This window comes from Perca fluviatilis, chromosome 3 (assembly GCF_010015445.1).
Source record: "Perca fluviatilis chromosome 3, GENO_Pfluv_1.0, whole genome shotgun sequence".
NCBI lineage: Eukaryota > Metazoa > Chordata > Actinopteri > Perciformes > Percidae > Perca > Perca fluviatilis.
This window is the reverse complement of record NC_053114.1, coordinates 1743710-1760898: the sequence shown is the minus strand read 5'-3', so window position 1 is coordinate 1760898 and position 17189 is coordinate 1743710. Positions and strand designations below refer to the sequence as shown.

The following is a 17189-nucleotide window of genomic DNA, read 5'->3' as shown; positions in this document are numbered from 1 at the left end:
CAAAGCAAACCACAACTGGCTATAGCTTCATTTTTTTTTTAAATCTTTTTATTAGGAAATTTCACATCAATTGACAAGTACAAATGGAATTACAGTTGTTAACATTAGAATTGTACAGAACCAAAGGTTTTGTATCAATAGTTTCTTGTTCCAGATGTCCAATGTCCATTCCCTTTTAATAATATAAATATAAAACCCTAACCCTATACACATACATAGCTTCATATTGAATCGACAGACATGAAAAGGGTATAGCTCTTTGTGTGTTACTATGTGCAAGTAAGCGAATACGGGTATGTCCCATTCATTTTCACGCTCCACTTTTCTTTTGAAACAGACTCTCATTTCTCACTTATTATCTAGTGTGGCTAACTTACTCAACTCTTATAGGAGTTAACAATGTCAATAAGCAATGACATCTTGCTACAGCCTGAAACATATCAGTATACTGTGAAATTAACTAAAACAATGTTTACTGCAGGCCTATATACTGAATTTGCTGCATGGGTTTTGATATTTAGTAAAGGCTTTAAGTTGTGTTGGGCTCTCTGTAGCTACAACCAGAGCTTCGCTTGACTGCTATTGCAATGGTCATCTGTTCCATGTCCTGCACACTGGCACTTACACGACGTGCACAGGCACTTACACGACGTGCGTGTGCGTGTCGAGGGGGAGTAAGCTTCTGAGAGGCTTTTAACATTTCAGATTCTCTGCAGAACAGATATCTGCATCCCCCACGCCCCTCCCTCTGCCAAACCAGAGAAAAGACTGGAGTGATCTCATCTACAAGTACCGATGGATTACACTGCAGCCTCTATCTTGTTCTGTCAGTGCTACTGATGAATGAGGTTTTCTGTGATTCACAGAGCCAGTATACCAGAGGCATGCTGCCTTATCATCAAGTGATGAAGGAGTGTGAGGAGTTGTTATTCCGAATCCTGTGGTTTGGACATCTTGTGCAATGAAAAGGCTGTACCGAATCTCTGATCCCTTTGGTGGAAAGAGCCCTCATTAAAATAGGTTTGGGATGACAACTTGTTAATGTTGGAACTGAAGTTTGTGCTACTGTTGCCCTGATTGGAAGTTGTTTAGAATTATAAAATGCATAGCAAATTCAGAAGCAACCCAAGCTTGTTTTAAGAAAAGGAGAATTGATTTAGTAACACCTCATACTACTGCTTTCGGTAGGGGGAGGGTTTGGGTTTCCTTTTTAGACTATGGTCAGCAGCAGCAGGTATCTGTCAGGTTCTAAATCATCTGCTCTGATAACAAGCTGAACCTGCTTTTCATCTGTCAGCAGCAAGCAACACCAGGGTTCATACAACCAGAAAAACCGTTATAGCTACAGCTGAGATCAGAAGGGAAGGTTAATCTGCTGTTTTATGGCCTCTATTCACTTTTTGGTGGGTTAAAAATAATAGAAGGCAAAGAGCCTCTATGACAGAGGATAGAGGAAGGAATGGTTATTATTACTGAAGCAGGGCTGCAAATCCAGAATGATTTATCAACAAGAGATGCAAGGCTTTACAATACAAGGAGACGTGGGGGCCTCATTCACCTTTTAAATTCTAACTCCTACGGTTTGTGCTTAAAGCACCATCTGCCTTATCCTGACTTCCCCTCTATGAAACTACATGATAGATTACACTAAAATTTTAACTTTCTAATGTAGCAAAGCTGTCGATGGTGGGATCAATCTGTTCCTGGCACTATACATATTATTTACCAATAATCTGTGTTATCGTCTTGATATCCCTAACAAGGCTTGGTCTGTTGTCAAAGGGAGTTTATTGTTCTTTTGATATCTTGTACTACACCTAAAAACCTTAATGGCCTTGCATACATTAATCACGTTAAGATAAGCACTGCATTGTCCTTTTGTATGTAAAGTCCTGCCGTATCATGTATTGTCAGCATTTACAGAGGTATTGTCCTTCATGCCAACATGTCTATGAGCAAACTTAATACAACTATATTTCCTTTCATGTGTATTATATTGCGCATAAGATGACTTATCATAACACCTCTATTTCTGTCTTTATCTTTTGCTTACAGGGAAACAGCCAACATCCCCCTCATTGCTCTGGGTCTAAAGGAGACAAAAGACATTGACTTCTCCACTCTATTCAAGGTATAGAAGCAACAACTATAGCACCACCCCACCCTTTATTATAGCAAATGTGTAGAAATAGGTGACATTCAGAATTTTCTATTTGATGTAATGCAGGTTTTTTGACTGCAATGGTTTGATAATAAAAAAAATTAATCATCATTTATTTTATTTATGTGCGCCTTTCACGTCACTCAAAGTAATGTAAAAGTCAGCAGTAAAACAGTAAAATAACAAAGTATATTATAATATTAAAAGATATTGTTCAATGAAGTTTTGGAGCAAAGAGATACAGAATAATGTGATGTTGTGTTTTACCATAACTTGAAGGCACATTCAGATTTATAGATGTTAAGATAGCACTTTGACATTTGGCTAAAAGCAACAACTGACATGTCACTGAGCTCCAAGGAGGTCAAAGGGTTGTCTCTCGCCTGCGTATCATCAGTTAATAGTCTCAAACAAGCATAAACGCAGACTTTATGGACAAGGAGGAATAGTAAACTAACCAACAGAAACATAAAGACAGAATATGCAGATAAAAGGTTACAAATACTGCTAATGTGAATGCAACAAATATGACCCACATTGGCAGGCAGTGTTTTTTAGTTGCTGCCAGATTAAAGTCTCCTTTCATGTAGTATTTGGGTCACGTTGTCTGCGCCCTGTACTCCTGCTTCTACATTATGTTGCTATTTATTCATTCAGAAACAGTAAATCATCCAACCATAAAAAGATTAGTCTTGTTATCCAAAGTGGGTCAGTTACTGAGACTAGTAATTATCATGTAGCAATGTTCTAATGTGGGGAAGCGCTCTAATAAATGTCCTGCCGGCATTCTTACAGTGCTTTGCATCCTGTTCGGGTTTGTGGCGAGTGAGTACGTTAATGCTGCTCTACTTATTGACTTTAATTAGGTGTTCTACCTCTGGCTGGCTCTGACAGAGTGACAGCTCACACCAGCCCTACTTGGCACTGCACAGTTGGACGTGACTTCTGTGTACAGTTAAGAATGATGTGACAGAGTGGATTAGTTGCAAGAGAGGCTTAAGCCCCAGAGCACTCGCCAACAACTGGCCAGAATAATGTTGTATTTCGTTGTTTAACTTTTTGTTTTGTTTCTGACAGGACTTTATCTTGGAGCACTACAGTGAAGACGGGAACAGTTTTGAAGATGAGATTGCTGACCTGATGGACCTGCGACAGGTAGTGTTCACACACATTATATGTTAAACATATATATAAACAACACACAAGACTCTACATTATACGGTTCATTAGCTGTGAAAAGGGGCGTGGCTAAAGCATACTTTAGATGGGTCAGCATGTATGAAAGGGGGCGAGGTGTGAACATAGGGGGCGGGCCAAACCATCACCAATAAAGAAGGAAGTCTCTGCTGAGTTCAATGATTCCTCACAAAAAAGGTCTACATCAAACGGGTCATTAGTTATAAAAGGGGGCGTGGCCTAAACATAGGGGGCGGGCCAAACATCACCAATGAAGAAGGAACTCTGCTGAGTTCAGTGACACCTCACACAATACTCTACCTTAAACGGTTCAAATGTTATGAAAGGGGGCGTGGCCTGGGTAAGTGGGCGTGGTCATATTATAGGGGGCGGCTCAGTATCACATGTAGACCACACATTCTGAGTTTCATGCAAATCGGATGATGTTTGTCATATAAGGCGCATTTCCTGTTGCCAGCTGGGGGCGCTATGACCAAAAGTCAATTTTGGCCTGTAGGTGTCCTCAGGGCTGGACCCTTGTCAATTGTGAGAAATTTCGGGCAGATACGACAACGTACACTCAAGTTACAATAACTTCTTTGTTCTTCGCTAAACACTCAAAATGGCCGCCACGCCCACACCGTCTGACGAAAAGTTTTTCTTTTAATAACTTTTCATCGTTAAGGTGTTGGGATGGTCCAGACCAAGTTTGAAGTCCATCGGATGAAATCTCTAGGAGGAGTTTGTTAAAGTATAGCACCTTGACTTTTAGACCTACTTCCTGTTGCCACTATGGGGCGCTATGACTTTAAGTAAATATCGGCCTTTATTTGTCCTCAGGGTCGGACTCTTATGAATCCTGAAAAGTTTCGAGCCAGTCGGACAACGTACACTCGAGTTACACCCACTTCCTGTTTCGGCGGCGAAACGCACAAAATGGCCGCCCCGCCACGGCCACGCCCTATGACTAAAAGTTTTTCTTTAAACAACTTTTCATCTTTAACTTCTTAAGATGGCACAGACCGAGTTTGAAGTTGATCGGATGAAATCTCTAGGAGGAAATGTGGAAATGGCCAAAATCGCACTAATTTCGAACTTTGAAATCAGAATGGCGGACTTCCTGTTGGGTTTAGGGTATGGCTCTAATTAAGTTTTTTGTACGTCTTGACATGTTACATATGTGTACCAAGTTTCGTGAGTCTACGTTAAACGCACTGCAGGGGCTCAATTTTTGGAACTTTCTAGGGGGCGCTAGCGAGCCATTTTTTTGCGGCTATTCGCGAAACCCTTAAAATACGTAATTTTTCACCAGACTTGATGCGACTGCCAAATTTGGTGAGTTTTTGAATATGTTAAGCCCCTCAAAAAGCCAATTCATTTGACGGGAAAAAAAAAGAAAGAAACAATAATTCCTTCAGTTTCAATAGGGCCTTGGCCGCTGTCGGCGCTCGGGCCCTAATAATAACTAACAACAACCCAGTGTCCATACAATTTTCTACCACACAAAACACTATGAAATCCTTAGTGAGTTGAAGGGTTTGTTTGCACCCAAATCACAAAAACATATTCATATTTCATATACATGTCTAGTGTGTTCTATCCATGCAGATAGTTTTAGTTTTATTCCTGAGCTTTTGAGATATTGGTAAGCTGTCCACATAGCTAGAGACCACTATCGTAAGTGAAAAACCTTACAAGAACTGATCCTTTTAAATGGGGTTTCCCTCTAGCAACAGCGCTGTGCATCTTCAATACAAGAAGTTCTCCATTATTACAGACTGTATCAGATCTCTTTCCTTTCATGCCCTAGGCTTGCAGAACGCCAAGTCGAGATGAGGCTGGGGTGGAACTGCTGGCCAAATACTTCAGTCATCTTCCTCTGATGGAGAGCCGGTTCTTCTCCCCATCCCGCCAGACTGGCATCTTCTTCACCTGGTACACACCCATTTTTTTTTTTTTTATAATTATAATAATTTACCATTTTTAAGAGCAATTATCAAAATGTACTTTATGAAATTCTTCATAGGATATTGTTAAAATTAAATTTAAAAAAATTGAAAAAATAGAACAAATGCAAGGGTTTACAAAACAAATAACTATTACAATATATTCCTTAAGACAGAAAGGCAACAGGTGAGGTTACAGCAGTGATGAAGCATCATTTTATAAAGAAAGGTGTCCTGCTCTTTAATCTAGCTGCCTTGAGCCCCTACACCAGGGTTTTCCAAAGCCTTTGAGCTTAAAGTGTCAGAAGAGCATCTGACCCCCCCTACTGACTTCATGCTAAATACACTGCATTCATTCATGCAGCAGATACAGGGAGATTAGCTTATAGGCCTAAACCCTCAACCTTTAAAGGTCCAATATGTAATACTGACCGCTAGCGTTTAAAGTAGTTACTGCAGTCCAAATTCAAAATACTGGAGAGAGTCTTCTCCCCTGCCCCCTCCTCCCCAGACTCAAAGTTTACGCAGGTTGCCAGGTTAAGAACACGGCATCGATGTTGCTAGACGCTAGTCTCACATAGCCAGACATTACTCCACAACACAGCGGAGTAGCTAACGTTAAATGCTGGGTATATTTACAATCATAAAAGCCCGTGCTCACGCGGAGCTCTGTACCCGACTGGCAAACACGCTTTCTCGGACAAAAATTATGGCAACAGCCACTAAAAACACCACTACCTCGCCGTCCTCTCTACCCGACTGACGGACACTTACTCCGCTTAAAATTAAGGAAAACAACCGCTAAAAACGCAAACTCACGGTCCTCTCTACCGATGTACAGCCACCCTTTCGTGGCTTAAAATTACTCACCGTTTGTCAGCTACGGCCGCTGCACAGGCTACACGTTGTAAACAGCCGTGGCCTGCTTGCCTGGTCCTTATGGCGTGACCAGTTGGGATCACTTCACTGGCTGTGTCTCAATTGTTTTGAGAGTAACTAACTTGAGTAATGTTACTCTCTAAATTCAATGTGATTACACAAATGTTAAAATAACATAAAAGGCCCGTACCTTGTAGCTGTGATAAATTAGCCTGAAGCTAATGCTTACCTGTTCAGGAGAAAATTAAGCAACTCGGCGTCCTTTTGGGCTATAAGCTGTCTCCATCTTTCAAATACATCTCCCATATTTACTCGGGGTTTTTAACGTCTCTAGTCACGCGACTGTTAGAAACGTGCCAAGTTTTTTTAGGTCAGGTAGAATCTATCTCCATTGATCCTGTTGTTTGTTTGCTGCCTGTACTACTGCTGTAGCGTGCTGGGTTTGCATTTTTACAGACCATCTGGCATCCCGGCCTTGCTGTCAAACTGGGCAGTTGATAACACACAGGCCAAAACACGGAAGGGAAATTTCAAAGGAGAAAATACTGGCTTTAGCATTGGTGTCAGAAAAGATAGTATTTCAGCTTAGCATGTTACCTTAATATCTGATGACATATTGTAATCATTTTTGGATTTAATACGGGAATATATATCATATTGGACTTTAAGGTAAAGTTACAACACATTGTGGCAAACAGGCTTTTATTCTTGCTGTAAATGTACCTGTTTGATTCCTACAGAGAATGTGTTTTTTAACTCAAAATCCCATATTCTATATTACTAGATGTATCTCTTACATTGTTTATCTTTTTGGCTTTTACTACATCATTTATTCTCAGTAAGGCACTTTGTGGTTGTTTTTTCTTTTCTTATCTGCTTTACAAACAAAAGTAGTGACAGCTTATACTTCTTTCCTTCAGGTACGACTCTTTTACAGGAGTGCCGCTATGCCAACAGAACCTCTCACTGGAGAAAGCCAGTGTCCTCTTCAACATGGCCGCCCTCTACTCTCAAATCGGCACCCGTAGTGACCGACAGACAATAGCCGGCCTGGAGGAGGCCATCTCTTCCTTCCAGAAAAGTTCAGGTAGGAGGAGATAGGAGTCATAAACTGGTTTAACCAGACACCTCCTCTCTCACCAGCAAAAAACAGTGACACCAACATTTTCTCTTTGACATGTAAAACAGCCCATCACTTCGCCAGGTGTAGTGCTTTATTCAAACTAAAAATGTTCTTTCCCCTTGCTGACATTTCCTTGTGACCTTCACTTTAAAAAGGCACACACTGTTCAGAAAAAAATGCAATGGTATGAACAAATACTTATTTTCAGAGTATGTGCCAGCCTCCACCCTCTGACTTCTGCACCATGACGGAGAATGAATGCAGTTAATGTTTCTCTGGCTTCTTGTCATGTGGCTAAGGTCCAGAGAAGCACTCATCATATGAACTGGTTTGCCAACCCTCCGAGGTTTCAGGAAGCTCAGAAAAGTCTTGATAGAATTATGACTTGGCAGTATGAGTATTGCACTATAATTACAGCTCTGAACAGGCCACAGCTTTGGTTATGTTGCTTTGATGGATATAATTTAGGCTTGTACTAAGTAAAACAATTATGTTGTTATGAGTAACATTGTCACCAGTATAAAGAGCCAGTAATAACCTAAGCTGGGAGGTGAAATGCAGGGATGCTTTCTGTAGCAGGGCTGCTGCAGTGCCCTTTGGCCAGGGACACAGGGAGGTTTCAAGGCTGGGAGGAGCCAGCCAACAATGGCAGAACCTTATATGAAGACAGTGCTCTGTTATTAAGTTGTCTACATCTCTCTGCTGCTAGGTTATTAATCTGTAAAATAAGAGGGAGGCACTCTCAGTTGGAATGCAGATGGTCTTATTGCTTCCATCGAACATAAAAAGTCATTTAGGAAGGTTTGCGTCTTGGCTCAACTTTAAAGAAGCACACAGACATTGATCTCACTGCTAGCAATGGATACTGTAGAAACAGCAACAGACCTTAGAGAATTAAGTGATTCCGTTTGTCAGAGCATCTACTTCTTCCTTTCCTGTGTGGAACCTTTTAAAACATTTGTATAAGAGTGTCAGTAATTAGGGTTAATGGACCAGCATGCTGAAGTCATTCTGTGGACCAGCAAACTATATGCCTCTCCCAAATGGACTATTTGAGTTTTACATGAATATTCACTGTTGCCCAAAACATTAACTTTACTAGTATTACTAACTACTACTGTTAGAGTAGTCTATATCCTCGATGTTCCACTTCTGGGATTGCTCCGTTGCCGCCGGAAAATCCGCCGGATTTCACTCATTTAGTCCGGATATCCGTTGCCTTGGGCTTCCTTTGTGTTTTATTTTAAACTCCGGTCGATATCTGAGCACTATGGTTAACCTTTCCTCAGATCTCTGCAGGGTAAATCCAGACAGCTAGCTAGACTATCTGTCCAATCTGAGTTATCTGTTGCACCACTAAAACTACTTTTAAACGTGTAAATGTTCCACCAAAACATAAAACCAAAAGTTCTTTCCTAGCCTATTTTGCAGCCACACCACGGCTTTTCACGCTTTAGAGGAGGGTCTGGCAAAGCGAGACAAAGAGTAACTTGTTAAATGCTGGGGTGCTACATATTATAATTCTGGGCTAGATGGAACATATGGATACAATCTACCTCTCTCTTTTCCCCATTCAGCTCCCATTCACACACAAGACCCAAACTAGAGTGGTTCACTGTGGACATAAGAGAGAGAAAAACGATTATATTTCCTTGCATGGTCTTAAAATGGATTTACAAACAAATTGTTTTTGTTTTCACAGAGCTAAATAGGATCTAGGTTATCCAGGGTAACATGCTTGTCTTTTAAATAACCAAAAGCTCTTTATTCAGATTGCCAGACAAGAAAGTCTACAGAATAAGAAGAAGCCTTGTCTTGCCTGCCAACTGAACTAAATTATTATTATTATTATTGTTGGAATAGTTTGGTTTCGAGCTATGCTGACCTCTCGTTCTCCCCCAGGTATCCTGAACCACCTGAAAGAGACACACACCCACACTCCCAGCTACGACATGAGCCCAGCCATGCTCAGTATGTTGATTCGGATGATGCTTGCTCAGGCTCAGGAGTGCCTGTTTGAGAAGACTGCACTGCCTGGGATCCGAAACCAGTTCTATTCCCTGATGAAAATGGCCCAGGAGGCTGCAAAGGTAAATCTCAGCAAAAACACACAGTCCTCACATTATTTAGGCACAGTATTCTTTCTTTCGCTGTGGACTTAGTAGGGTATACTGTAGGTAAAGTGAATGTAAAGTAATAATGTCACCACAGTCCAATTCCTTACTTCTATCAGCGATTGTATCCAGATCAGAGCTTTTCATGTGCTCCCAGTAACTCTATCCTCCTTTTCCTGCCAGGTCTCAGAAATCTATGACCAACTCCATCAGTCCATGATCCAGACGCCAATCAAAGACAATGTCCCGTTCTTCTGGTCCACCATGTCGCAAGTCAAAACCAACCACTACCGCTCCATGGCACACTATTTTGCAGCCTCAGCGCTCCTGGACCACCAGTGTAAGGATAAGAGATGAGACATTTTAATAATTTTCACACAGATTGCATGTGTTTAAGGGATGCCAGAGCATGGTTTAACAGAATTCAGAATTTAGAGAAAATCAGAAAAGAAAAAAATAATCTATTATTTGCTAGTTATTCTAGATTTAAGCTACATTATATAAGCATGCAAGCTATTTTTTCCTGCTTATGAAAAGCACTACTGTCAGAGCAGGACTTTTTTTGCAATGCATAGTTATTTGCATAAAGTGTGCACTGGTACCCAAGTACAGTAGTGCCCTAGATGCTAGAGACATGTGTTCTCCACATACTGTACATACTGTAACACAAAGTAGTTTAATAATCTTCTTATGTAGTGGCAAAGTTAACACAAATCAAATATTGTCCCTCTTTTAACAACAACAACAACACAGGTAGAGTTTATCAACAAAGTTTTATTCTCCTAGTGATTAACAACCTCCACCCTCACTCTGTCTGCACATCCACTGTACAAGTTTGAATCTGCTTGTTCTATGGTATTAGCCTGGCTGTTATGTTGACTTTGAACACCCGGAAACCTGATCCTTCTGCCATACAGGCCACTGGGTTGGTCATGTCAGATGGCTGGACTAAACCACAGCCGGCCACAATGCTATTGCGTAACAGCTATTTAGAAAGACGCACACACTCACTCGCACACAACCAATGGTAAAACGAGGCTCACTTTCCAGGAACTCAGTGGCAGGATGGGCAGAGAGTGAGAATGAAGAAAAAAGAGAGATGGTTGGAGTGAGCGGAATTGAGTGGATGTACTGTAGACTGCTGGGGGATTAAAGTTATGTAGCCTCTTAATGCTGCCTGCATAATCAAGTGGCAGAGAACAAGTGAGAGAGCCAGCGCGCGGCGTGGGGGAGAGCGACGTTTTTGATTTAGTGAACAAAAAAACCACAAAGGGCCGGTTAAAAAATTATAAAAAACCTTTTTTTTTTTTAATTTTTTATTTTTTTTTTTTTGACATCTTATATACTTAAATAGACACAACTAATCATTTAGTTGAACAGTTAATTAATTTGTTATTCCCAGCCTTGTAATGAGTCCATAATTCAAAATGCCCTACTGCTATGCATTAACATTTTTACACTGTTGTCATGGTCTTGTTTTTATCCTTTTTCATTCTTAGTACACATTAAAAATTACAATTTAGGGAAGATAAAAACAAACTGAAAATAAAAACAAATAAAACAAAACTACAGCAGATTGTATTAAGTTCACCATGGATGGTCCTGGTTTTAGCCAGTGCTATGAATAGGGCAGGATTGAAAAGAGGAACAACAGAGCAAAGCAGCTTTGAGTTTGGCAGCTCATTAGCAGATTCCTCTGAATCAGGATAATAGATCAATTAACCACAGGACTGCAGAGAAACGACTCAAAAACAGGACAGAAGGAAGATTGCCTTAGTAAACGGATCAACTGCAAACACTAAAACCTAAATAAACTTTATGCCATCACTTAGATGCAGACTAGGCAGAGGAAGCCTACAAAAGTTCAGATGCTTTAGAGTTACCTTTTTAAATCCTGTGAACCAGGAGATGAAGGAAATGAGAAGACCGTTTAAAGTGTGCAACAATGTATGTATGCATTGTGCACTGACTTATCTATATACAGTGTCCTGTCTACCTTTCAAATTCATATGTTGTAAAATTAAAGCAATCATGGCATCACATCATGCCATTCAAGAGTGTTAGCCATTTGTTTTTATCATTCACCCCGATCTGGGTGGTACACAACATTCAATTTAGGTTTTCTTTTAACACCGACTCTTTTTGCTGCCTGTGTTTAGTGAGTCTCCGTGATGATGAGGACCAGCAGGAGAAGACCTTGTCACAGGTCTATGATCGCCTTCCTGAAGGACGCTCTCCTCTTGACATCCTGAAAAGGAAAGATGAACGTGAACGCATTGGTAAGTGTGAGCACTTTAGGCTGACCTCATCTCCTTTTCTCTTTATTTTCTTATTCACTCCTCCTCTCTGCTACCCACTTCTCCTCATCGGTCCTATGACAAATTCTCCATCCTCTCCCCAGGTAAAGCACACATTCGTCGGGCCATACTGGGTCATGAGGAGGCTCTAAGGATCTTTGGTTTGTGCCACCACTTAAACAAGCTGGAGGCCCTGCAGGAGATTTTAAAAGCCAGTCACCAGCGCTCGCTCAACAAGTGCAGTGAAAATGAAGATGAGGAAGAGTTCACAGACTACACGGAGGCCCCAGACATCATCTGTGAGTCTTACATGTTTTATAGAGAAGACAACAATTAGAACAATTGTAATGTTTATTTAAGTCTCTGAGATGACAGCTATTCTTCCTGTGGTTGACATGGAAACTAACCAGTCACCTTAGTGTCACCACAACAAACACTTCACAAATGACACTCATGTCAAGCAGGAAGAAGTGTTCATTTGTGAGCTTTGTCTCTCAGGAAACTGTTCGTAAAAAGGCTGCACGGTTGTGTACCACACCTGCTGCATTCAGATGTGATAAGGGACAGATGATGTAATGTTTACACTGCTAACTCCCTGCCTGCCTCTCTACAGGGTGACAGTTGAAATGTGGTAGTGACAGTAAACATTGTAGAATGACAGCTTTGTTTTTCTCCCTTCCATAGCTAAAACAGAGCACAAAGCAGAGATGGAGGTTCCCGCAACTACAAAGGTGAAAGTCACAGACTTCTTCCAGAGGCTGGTATGTGGGTACTAATATTCTTCCACTCACATTGCTGTTTTTACTATATGATTGTTGGTTTATTCATCAAGTGACATGAAATGGCTCTGGATTTGTGTTTTAGACATCGGAAGTGTACTTGTTTGTTTGAACACCCAGAGTGTATTTTCTGTTATTTCTGAGTACAACCAACCAAGGTGAGTCTCCTGGAAGCTTTGGCACATTTTAGCAGCAGGCAATCCAAAGTTCTATCTTGTTCCCAAAGCCTCCTGGACTTTCATCCATAGCAACAAATGCAAAACTAACACCTAACCATGGACAGGATTTTCATTGTGGTGACTGGGAGGGGGGACTGGCATCCTCTGTCATTGGAACTGGAATCTTCTGTTTATGTCCTCTGACTGAAAGAGGCATTCAATTGCGAGTCATTTATTTCAATTTTCAATTTCAAGACGAACAACTGTAGAAGCAAATGATTGGTAAGGACAGACAAATGGTGTAAGCAGTCTCTGTGAATAAGTACCTCTTAGGTTCCTGTTGTAAAATCCAACCTGGCTCTTCATTAACAGTCTCAGCAGCAACAAGACTCAAATCAGATTAATGAATTTATTAGAATTAATCAATAATTGCAGCCATACTTGTGTCATGCAACTATACAGTACAGTATGGTAGATACTCTTCCTGAAATTGTCACAGGTGATTACTATAGGGGAATTTAATTTTTTTCTTTAAAATAGTTACAAAATGGTACCTGCTACTTATCGGTTTTATTTGTATTGTATATTGTTATCACTCATTTGGTGTGTGTGTGTGTGTGTGTGTGTGTGTGTGTGTGTGTGTGTGTGTGTAAAAAAGAGTGTGTGTGTATATGTGTGTAAACAAGAGTGTGTATATATGTGTCTCTCTCTCTCTCTCTCTCTCTCTCTCTCTCTCTCTCTCTCTCTCTCTCTCTCTTTTTTTTTTTTTTTTTTTCTCTCTCTCTCTCTCTCTCTCTCTCTCTCTCTCTCTCTCTCTCTCTCTCTCTCTCTCTCTCTCTCTCTCTCTCTCTCTCTCTCTCTCTCTCTCTTCTTTCTTTTTTTCCTTTTTTTTTTTTTTTTCTTTTTTTCTCTCAACATTCAAGTAGACATAAGTCACATGTTCAGTATGGGATAAGGATTGTGTGTCTTTTCAAAAGGAAATGTGACTGGCTTGGTGAGACTGCAAGTCTGGAAACAAAGGGCTGGTTTAGGGAGATTGATTATTTCAATATATACTCAGTGACCACAAGGCTTTTGTGTACCCCCTGAGTGTACATAGTATATGTACAGATGTACTAACAGTATACCGATGTGGACTTATTATGTTTAACTATATATATATATATAACTATATTATCCACTTAAGTAAAAAAAAAAAAGCCATATTGACCTCAGCATTCCCACACTGTCTCCAATCAGGGCCCTCTGTCAGTCTTCTCAGCCAAGCAGCGGTGGACAGCCCCACGGACATTACATCTTTGCCCAGAAGACAGAGACCTGGGCTTTACCCTGAAAGGGGAAACACCAGTCCAGGTGGTTTCGTTGGACCCCCTCTGCCGAGCTGCTGTGAGTCAACCTATATTCCTTACCTTTGGCTGAACATGGGATCTCCTATTTTGCAGCCAGCCTTTATTTCAATGAATGTCAGTATGGTATTCAAATCAGCTTGCAGAGACTTGAAATGATCTTGAGATAGAATAGAACCCATCACAGCGAACGTCATCCTCGGATTTACGTTCTGTAACCAATTTTTTAGTTAGGGATAAAACATGCAAATCCATCTGTGAATGCCATTTTTGCCCCTTTTTTTGCCGTAGGATGATAAATTATGATGACCCACTGAAGGTCATTGTTTTCTCTCATCTTTATTAACCGACGAGTCACTAGATAAATCTGTAGTCCACACCTAGGACAGGGGAAGGGTTTTCATCATCTGCAGGCTGTTAGAAATAATTTAACAAACTGTGCACATAAACTATATTATTTCAGGGGCCATGTTCAGTACTGTCTTCGGTTAAACTTTAACAAAAGCCAGAAGCATACGTTGCTCAATATTAACTCCCTGCAACAGGATTAACTAGCAGGGAGTGACTTTGTCTACGGCGGGAGAACTAACAATTTCATGCATGCTTGCCCCCTGAATGACAAATAAGTTCAAATGACACATACATACAATGTCTTATTTGCTCAGAGAACCGTTGAATAAATAAAGTAATTCTCGGAAACCTAACCAGCCTCAAAGAATGTTTGGAGGCGCTCTCTCCCCCTCCACAGCCACTCTGGCTACTAATTTAATTAAGAATCAGAGAGTATTTTCTCTCTGCAATCCTTTTCAGTCTGACAGCTCATTAAGAGGTGCTGACAAAGAGCAGACTCTTATAAGGCCCTGCAGGCTATGCAGAGAAACAGATTAGTAGTATTACATAAGTCTAACTAGGCCAAACTCCTTATAACTTTTAATACTGCATTCAACAGGATTTATTTAGGAACCAACTGAGTTTCTAACCTGCCTCTGGTGAACACAGATCAAGTTAACAGACAGAAATAGCTGAACTCATGTCGATAAGACAGATTTCCCACAGCTATGAAGTAAGGTGCTCTGGTACACACAGACACTTTGGCAAATGTTTGAGCTGCTTTAAAAAAGCTTTGTTTGGGACTAAACCTCAGTGTTTTCTCTGCTGATCCCAGCTGTCTCCAGGGTGTTGATGGAAAGTAGGGGAACCTGACTTGGTTGCCATTCAAACAAACCTTCAGCTGTAAATATTTACTGTCTGCTGCAGCATCAGGGCATTTCACTGGACCTCCTCTCTGACTCCTGTTCCCCCCAATGTCTTTTCTAGGCTGACGGTCTGAAGGAGGGTGACTACATTGTTGCCGTGGGCAACACAGATTGCAAATGGATGGGCGTGAGCGATGTGATGCGGCTGCTGAAGGATGTGGATGAGAAGGGGATTGACATCCAGGTGATCAGCATTATGGACAGCAACCCACCAATGGTATGCCATGCTCTCTTTCCTTCCTATTGGCTGAGAAAAAAGCCATTGGTTTTTGTATCCGATGACTAAACAGCACAGTTAGAATTTCTCCGTTTGAGGTAAATTGTCTAGACACTTTCCCATAAGACATCTTTGGATATGACATACATGTAGTGCATAAAACCAATTCCAGCTGTATGACTTTTGAAATAATCGGACCAGAGTAAACTGACAAATTCACAGCAGAAGAGTTTTTTGGATAGTAGAGGAAATGGTTCATGAGCCAGTGCCCTAATTATCAGGACAAAGAGCTCAAATCATTTAGTTTTAGGCTCATTCTCAGTGGGACATGCATGGGGTGGACAGAAAAAGAAATATCTAGCAGTGCAGTCCCATTGTTGTTAGAAAGAAAGAATATGTGAGAAAGTTTAAGGAGTTGGTACAACTTTATTTATATATTGTATATTGTTTCTGTTATTTTGTTATTTTGTCCAGCACTTTTCATATTAGGCACAGCTGCTACTCAATAGTCTGTTTATGATTCTGGGTATTTATTGACCTCAGTTGAGAAAATTACTAACTTAAATTGCTAACTTATTGACCCAACATATTGATTGAGCCTGTATGGCATCCAGTGCAACTCTTTGATTAAACAAACAATCGTTGCCTTTTTTTCGCTAAATGTCACTGTCAATTTCTCTGTCCAGCCTACCAAGAGTGCCACCTTCTGTGGAAACCTGCCTAAAACCTACTCCATGATTTGTCTGGCCTATGATGATGATGACAAGAACCCCAAGTCCCGCAAAGTAACCAAGAAGTCGTCCTTCCTCAGCTGGGGTCTGAAGAACAGGCTGAAGAGCGCCAGCACCCTCAGCCTTCCCACTGCTGACCACTCCGGGGGCCTTCCTTGGAATAAACCCTGTCCCACGTTCCCCAGCTCCAGCACCTACAACAACGACAGTGCCCTCTACTGAGCCAGCTGCAGACTTCTTACTGTCTGCAAGCATCGTTTAGTATGCATATTAGGCCTAGTATGGCTGTATACAGTACTGTCTTGTAGAGGTCGACCGATATGGGTTATTCTCTGGCAGATGCCGATCTTTAGAAATCAGGGTTAGCCGACGTCCGATAAATGCTGCCAATTTATTTTGGCCAATATGTGCTTGTTTTTAAACCTCCATTTGAAAGATAAAATGTAACACTAATAATTACTTAAGATACACAAAATTTCTCAACAAAACACTTCACCAATCTGCACTTGTATACTTAAATTAAAAATGTATAATGTAAAAACATATTGTATAAATAATGTATAAATAAATGAAAACCGGTAAGAAGAAAATAAACTTTGTGAAATAAACTTTTCAATGAAGAAATTAAAAAAAAGTTTAGTGCACTCAGCAGCATTTATCAAACTTCTATGAACTTTCATAAATAAAATAAATTAACACTTTTAACAATAGTAGCGCTGCACACAGTAGCCACCAGCAGCATTTCTTTGTTTTAGGTCTGAAGAAAATGTATAACACTTAACACAAAAAAAATCGGCTTGATATACTCTGATATCTGTCGATGCAGATTATGTAAAAAATGCCAAAAATCGGCCGATTAATCAGTCGACCTCTACTGTATTATACCCATACTGGACCTGCTATGGTACAGTACCAGTGCCCTTTGGTGTCTCCACTGGAATACTGAACAGTAGTGTATGTAGCTTGTTTGTCACCGGTGTAATGATGACATTTCTGCCAGCTACCT

General features: G+C 40.7%; 1 protein-coding gene across 2 annotated transcripts in view; it reads left to right on the top strand.

The window, feature by feature from the left end:
- The window catches only part of rhpn2 (rhophilin, Rho GTPase binding protein 2), a 30230-nt gene extending 13523 nt beyond the window's left edge, over positions 1-16707 (top strand). The window contains exons 4-15 of one of the 2 annotated variants that reach the window (XM_039795405.1): positions 2056-2131; positions 3239-3316; positions 5148-5272; positions 7083-7249; positions 9188-9375; positions 9583-9739; positions 11559-11678; positions 11801-11995; positions 12381-12457; positions 13873-14019; positions 15297-15452; positions 16139-16707. In XM_039795405.1, the coding sequence (XP_039651339.1) occupies positions 2056-2131; positions 3239-3316; positions 5148-5272; positions 7083-7249; positions 9188-9375; positions 9583-9739; positions 11559-11678; positions 11801-11995; positions 12381-12457; positions 13873-14019; positions 15297-15452; positions 16139-16405 (1753 nt within the window). In that variant the 3' untranslated portion in view covers positions 16406-16707. The remainder of the gene's footprint in view (positions 1-2055; positions 2132-3238; positions 3317-5147; positions 5273-7082; positions 7250-9187; positions 9376-9582; positions 9740-11558; positions 11679-11800; positions 11996-12380; positions 12458-13872; positions 14020-15296; positions 15453-16138) is intronic. The other variant, XM_039795406.1, reaches the window with a different exon arrangement.
- Positions 16708-17189: the final 482 nt, after the last annotated feature.